This window comes from Magnolia sinica, chromosome 10, assembly GCF_029962835.1.
Source record: "Magnolia sinica isolate HGM2019 chromosome 10, MsV1, whole genome shotgun sequence".
Lineage (NCBI taxonomy): Eukaryota > Viridiplantae > Streptophyta > Magnoliopsida > Magnoliales > Magnoliaceae > Magnolia > Magnolia sinica.
The window spans coordinates 69,250,051-69,257,227 of NC_080582.1; the positions used below are offsets into that span (position 1 = coordinate 69,250,051).

At 40.9% G+C, this 7,177-nt stretch overlaps 1 protein-coding gene across 3 annotated transcripts in view; it reads left to right on the forward strand.

Annotated features, from left to right (window-relative positions):
- Window positions 1-6,129, forward strand: part of LOC131216926 (endoribonuclease Dicer homolog 4-like) — a 188,393-nt gene extending 182,264 nt beyond the window's left edge. For all 3 annotated transcript variants that reach the window (XM_058211549.1, XM_058211550.1, XM_058211551.1), the window contains 3 exons: window positions 3,598-4,000; window positions 4,622-4,736; window positions 5,692-6,129. In XM_058211549.1, coding sequence (XP_058067532.1) covers window positions 3,598-4,000; window positions 4,622-4,736; window positions 5,692-5,851 — 678 coding nt within the window. In that variant the 3' untranslated portion in view covers window positions 5,852-6,129. The remainder of the gene's footprint in view (window positions 1-3,597; window positions 4,001-4,621; window positions 4,737-5,691) is intronic.
- Window positions 6,130-7,177: the final 1,048 nt, after the last annotated feature.

Below are 7,177 nucleotides of genomic sequence, written 5' to 3' on the forward strand. Positions count from 1 at the left end.
CAGCACTTATCTGAAAAGGAAGTGGGACCAAACTTGTTTTTTTTTTTTTTTCTTTTTTCTAGACGATAGACGGACACGGTCGGGTTTCTTTACCGGGGAGTTATTTGATACTCTGAAAGTGTGACGCTTATACACAGCCACTTAAATAGTGGACGTGACAAACTCAACTGACTAAATTGCCACTTGAAATTCAAAGTAATTTCTTGGTGCATCAGAGTCTACCAGAGTATCAAAGATTTTCTCTTGCAGCGCATGGGTCATCGCATGATGGTACGTGAATTTTTATTTCTGACAAGTGGGCCATGCTTCATTAATTCACACCAGTGGCCTGGTTCATCCCATCGGCGATGTACCATGCCAGATAACTGTCCTCCATACTACAATCTTGCCTCTTCATTTGTAGGCTTCAAGAAGACGTCTAGAAGAGTTATAGCAATCCACCATTCAACTGAAAAAGGATCCAAGGTTGATGGCTAGGATCTTCCAATCTGGCGGGGAGGTTCTTAGGTTTGGAGTGGGAAGCATGGGACCCATTTGTTTAACCTCGGAGATTGATACAGCGGATGTACGGCCAACATGGTACACATGCAGAATATCCAATCCGTCAAAGTAAAAAAGGTGGGCCACACCACGATAATGTACTGATGAAATATTCCCCAATCCACACTTATTGATCAGAATGCAACGTCAAGATAAATTGGAGTCCAATGGCATGACATAATGGATTGGTGTGGCCCACCCAGTGAGTAGATCGGCCTGATTTTCATAGGAGGTTATAACAATGATATGGCCCATTTTTTGCACGGATTGGACGTTCTACAGGTGTGAAATATTGGGCAAAAAATGGATGTATCATGACCTGCGATAATACAGACGGTGGTCGGAGCAGACGGTTCGGGTCCCAACCGGCTGGGTGAGGGAGCTCAGAATCAGACGGTCCGTTTATGTGCGGCCCAACTCTGGAGTTTGACCTGTACTTTTTTATTCTTCTTCTTTTTAAACCATGGCATCTACGTTATGGAAGCTCTAATGCGTGTGTGGTCCTTGTGCTGGAGCGTGCGAGCTTATAGAAGCTCGAATTTCCCCATACATCTCTTCCAAGGTTGGAAAGATTCAACTCCATGCATGGGAAATGGATGGCTGTAGAAAGAGGGCTAATTTATGGACGGATCTGATCATCCAACCTGTCTAATATTTTCTCTGATAGGTAGTATATATCCGATTAAATTAATGGACGGTCACCATCAATAGATGGCACTGCCAAGAGGCTTTACGCAACGAGGAGCACTGTTCACAAGTCATGTTCTAGGAGTACTTGACCATGTCTGATATTTTATACCAACAGAACCACCGTTTTTCAGGAATTGCAGGCGCGTTGTGGATTTGATTGTTTTCCCTTTTAACCGTCCATTATATATACACAAAACTAGCGACAGTAATACAGCAGATCAGTTTGGTTGTTGGCTTATTTCATCCATCTAGAGTGGGGTCCACATTTCAATCAGTTTTTAATTTAGACCATTGTATGCCACGTGTACGATTGGTGGTGACATTGTAAAAAGGTGAGCTATCGGATACTCTGGTTGTGTATTACCCTTGATACACAGGCACTTTGGAAATGTTACACGTGGCATATATAATCTAAAATTAAATCGACAAATTTGTCTAACCACCTGTAGCTAAGTTATACTCTCAAATCCTGATCTGCTGAATAATCCTAACCCGTGATTCGTTGGCACTTGTTTTTCTTTTTTTGTTTTTTTTCCTTTCAATTGGACGGTGTAGATTGAATTGTGCAGTTCCATAATTATCATCCATCACACTCTTATCAGAATGACTCTCTAAAATCTATTTCTGCACGGAAGAGAGTCCTTTCTCTGGGTTGGTGAAGGGTTGTTTTCGTTAATTTGGCAGAAACTGGGGACCTTTTTTTAACTTTTGATGTAATTCTGTACTTTTTCCTGTTGGAAACGATTGCACGTGAGAGAGAGAAAGAAGGGGAGCGCAGCATCCATGGACGAGGTACGCGAGAGAAGGGAAGATAGCTGTGCTGCATGGATGCTGTTTTCTATTGGGAAGTGATATATGAACCCACTCCAGTTTTTTGAATTTGCATACACCCATTTCATCATCTTGATATTTGATATTGGTAGGAATCTATTTCTCAGGGTAAAAAAAAAAAATTTGGAAACTGATTGTATAGGCAATTGCTCCCTTTCCTTCTTTTTATTTATTTATTTTTTTTTTTCAAGTGGGGTTGCTGTAGATTGAGTGATTATCCTCCCTTGACATGTACACATGTTAAACTGTTTTTTTTTCCCCTGATAGATGGAAGATGAATACATTTCTCATTGAATCATACCATGTCCAGACTCATGGCCCATTGTACAAAAAGTCACATGGATTGGATGATCCTAACCCCGTCTTTGACATGTGTGTGTGTGTGTGTGTGTGTGGCGCATCCAGTCGGTGCAGTTTGTGGGGGTGTTGACGGTCCAATATGGACGATCCGAGGATCTTGCCCGAACATGGTCTGGTTTAGCTTTTGGCACTGGTTGCCAGTGCACATCGGCTAATACACATTAGTGGGAGTCTATGTATTAAACTGATATGGACAAGGGAATGCCGTTGGGTATGGATTCAGAAGGATATGCAGGGTGGAACTCTGCACGGGAACATAATATGGAGTGACACTCACTCACGTCATAAACAGCCCCCCATGGGAGACTATATTATAAGAGCATATTTACTGCTCCCAGGATTCGAATACATAAGCTTCTACTTTGATACCATGTCAAACAGTTATTTGCTCTAAAAGCTCGAGCCGTTGTAAGATGGCATATCAATGTATATCAAGGGACTTTAACAGTAATGTCTTTTCTTTTCATCTTTACACAGTGTTGTTGTTAATTGAGTTATTGGAAGTAAGCTTAAGAAAATCTAGGATCATAGCTACACTGATTACAGGCGATGGACATCCTCTCTCTCTCTTTCTCTCCTTATGCATTAGAACCTTTCACTAAAGGTTTCTCTTTCATGATTCTAGAAATTTATTTTTATTTTTATTTTTTTTTACACACACACACACACCCCACACACTCACGCTAGTGGAATTTCACCACCTATGGATACTCGAACCCTTGACCGGGTGTTGAAACTCCCGAGAGTCTACCACCCGAGCAAGAGTAAGGATCCTCATGATTCTAGAAATTCTGTTTGTGACTGATTACTGAATTTCTGGATTTGTAGTGTCCATCTGAATGTACACCTCTTTGAGAAATTGTAACATGTAGAATGTTTGGATGGAAAGGCTGAAATTCAGCTGACATGTTTTATTGGGGCAGCTAAGTTTTCCTTCATGAGTTTGGACGATATATTTTCCATTGACTGCTCAGTATAATCACTGGTTTTTTTCTTTTTCTTTTTTTTTTTTTCCTTTTTTTTGTTACATGATCAATTGTTCCCTGATTGGTTATTCCTGTCCTTGAATTTGGATTTTGTGAGAAAATTCTTTTCCTGAACAGCATCTGTCATCTGGTTGATAAGTACAATAAGCCCATTGTGTGGTTCAATGAAAATTTTATGGTTACTTTGCAGGCACGAGGTTTCAAACCTAAAAGCAAACCATTGGAAGATATTTTGAAGTTGAGTCGCAAGAAGGAACCACAACTTATAGGTTATGATGAAGCACCTTTAAAAATGGATGCTGTTGACACCATTCGACTGGAAGAGTTGCAGATTCAGGATGCAGAAGAGGCTCTTCCTTCAACTGACAGCAACCGCAGCAAAGCACCTGGCAAAGAGCCAGCCATTGCAATGAAATCAGCAGAAAGGCATCTGGGTGAGACCCAGGATGCAAAAGTGGCTTCTTCTTCAACTGAGCGCAACAGTGTCACACGCGGCAAAGCCGTTGGCCCTACCATTGCAATGAAATCAGCAGAAAGGCATGCGGGTGAGACTAGTGAAGCTCATAACTTCGACACTGAGAAAGAGACCGCAGGTATGGCTCTTACAACACTTTCCAGATATTCTGAAGTGCTCCAGGTATCTTTGGTGCACAAGAAATGCCAGGTTACTACAATGAAAATGATCGAGAATGGCCTTTGTGGTGCATGTGACTGCAGCGTACATGTGAGATGCAGACCATTCATTGAACATGCTCCAACAGGGATTCCTAGCCCAGAAATAGGCTTTTTATCACACACACACACACACACACACACACCACATGGAGACTCAAACCCATGACCTGAATGTTTAAACGCTCTCTGCCTGCCACTGAGCCATCAATTGGAACCCAGCCCAGAAATAGGTTGGTCCACACATCAGGTGGGATATGTGCACATTGGATTTGAACTGTTTTTATCATTCATGTGTGGCCTATCTGATTAGATGACTTGCCTATTTTGGCCTGCTTGATATAAAACCAAGATCTCACATGTCTGCTCCACCAGGTGACCCAAAGGCCATTCATACCCCATGGATATACCTAGTGGGACCCATGCACATGTAATCAAGCTACTGTGGTTGGCTTTTAAATATTGATTAAGATTTAGTGCTGTTTGCATCTCCTTATATTAGCAGTAGTTGACATGATTTTACTTCTAAATTGTTACTGTAGAATCTACACACAAGAGATCAGCAAGGTCATGCTTGTATGAGATCTGTGCTGCCAATTACTGGAGTCCTCCTTCATTTGAGTGTTGTCAGGACGAAGGACCGAGCCACATGAAAATGTAAGTCTGTTATCAATCCTCATAATCATCTTCAGTGTTACCCTCATACTTATTTGCAGAAGCATTCATGCACATATTCAGAACATGATAGATCTTTCTAATGGGCATCCAGACCAAAGATACATTCTTTTATATTTTTTGCCTCGATTTCCTCCTTTCATGTCACCCATGCATCAGGCGGAGAAATGCGCATGAAGCAACTTGGTGGACCCTGCAGTACGCATCTCAATGGGAACACAGTCCTACGCCCTTTCACCTATTATATGTGGATTGCACATTCTGCGATCCATGTTTCGGCCTATGCCCTTTTGTTTCTCCTTGCTTACTCTCCACTCATTTACATTCGCTAGAAGAGTATCTTGCAAGATGTTGGAGCCATGCCAAATTACTGTTGACATTGGCCAAACCTGGTTTTAGGAATCCATGTTGATTATTTATTTTCCATGAACCTTTGTGGGCTGGCAAATCATTTAAAAAAAGTTATGTGCTCATTTAGTAACTTAAAAATGCTTTCGAACCTCAAAATTCCAAAACGGGAAATCTAATTTGAATGCAGTACAGCAGTTTCTTTATTGGGTGTGCTGCATGCTGTTTGGACATGTGGTACAAGGGATCATGATCAGAACTATTGATATGATGTGCCACATATGATGGAGTGCGGGAAAAAAGCACAGATTTACCATCCTGCCTACAAATGATTGGTAGAAAACATTTTTTGGCAATGCTCTGAATAAACTTGGCTCATTGAGTGATGTCCTTTGTGTTTCATCTATGTTGGGACCAACCTAATCAATACCTGGATCTGGACCATCAAAAAACTTCGCCGCAAGTTTCTTAGTATCAGGAGGGGAGGAACCTCATCACTGATCACCATTTACCAGGCACCAAACACAGGTTTCCTCATGTTTTTGTATGGGTCTGGACCTTTAATGCTAAAATTGATTTCTTTCTACAGGTTTGTTTACAAAGTTACAGTTGAAGTAGAAGATGCCACAACCACAATTTTAGAGTGCTTTGGCGAACCAAGGTCGAAGAAGAAATCAGCGGCAGAGCATGCTGCAGAAGGGGCATTGTGGTTTCTCCAGCATCAAGGGTACTACTCGAAATCAGAGTAAGCAGTTGTTTTGTCCATGCACACATTCTCTTTTTGAAAACCAGAAAACAAGCTTCTTTTTGCATTGGCATCAATCTTGTATTTTGGGTATTGCAATGAATTTATCAGTGCAAAAGGTGTAGCTTCATTTTGCCAGCAAGCAAAAGGGTCTTTAACAATAACAATTTTTGTATCTATTGTGAATATGGAAAGTAACAGATGCCCACATGTTCTCATATGGGGTAAAAGCTGTATTAATTCAGGTTCTTGCTAATTTCTAACCAAGAAGATTGGATTGGATTGTTAATTTCTAGGGCCCACTTGGTTGACACCTAAAAATGAGTTCATCTCATTTCAACGGTGATGATGTCTTAGAGATCATGATTGTTGGTTAATAATATTATTTTTAATCCTTATGGAAAAGAAATATGATCTCCAATACATGATTGGCGATTAATTAAAATGGTTTGAACTCATTTTTAGGTCTTTACAAAACAGGCTCTTAGTTATCTTTGAGTGAACTTGATGAGATTTTGAGCCAATCCAACCGTCAGGTGGGCCACACCATTAAAAAAAAGCGAAACTGTAAACAAACTGTAAATTCAAGCGGTGCGGCACACCTGGCTGTTGTATTGAGCTGTTTTGTTGGGTTTTTCATCATTATGGTGGGGTGTACCTGATGATTCATGGGCACTAGATCATTGAAAGCAGTGTAAAACGTCCCTGTATGTACAAATTCAAGTTGTAGGACCCACTTAATGGTTGGATCTGTTTATTTTTGTGTCATGTCATCATGGTGCACAGGTTGGACAGCATGCATTCACCTCGGTGGACCCCTCACTGAATGTAGGGTTTCTCTGTATGGGTGGCCCCCCATCGTTCTTCTCGGTTCCCACCTCATGATTGGATCTTCCTCATTTTTAGATGCTTCTTGCAAATTAATTGGGTAGCACCCAAGAATATGTGTAGACTTGCAAAATCAAAGTCCCTCGCTCTACAACTACAAACCACAACTTCCAAATGGGAAAGGATTTTTTAGCATTATATCTTATAAAACTCAACCTGGTGCCCAGTTGGGCTTGCTTGTGAGGTAGGTCAGTGATCGCCTAAGCATGCCTTTAGATTTGCCAAATTGGGAACGCAAGAAGTGGAAAGTGTGCTTCAATTGTCCTTTTAAATCACGTGGGTTGGGTCAGGTCAGGTCCTTGCGGTAAGTTAAGAACTTACTACTCTCTTCATTGTTATCAAAATCTTTTGTTGTACTTATCAGTATATTTAGATTCAAAACTCAGGTGGACCATGTTTACAATTATTTTTGACACACTTACGGGATCCAATAAGAAGTTGT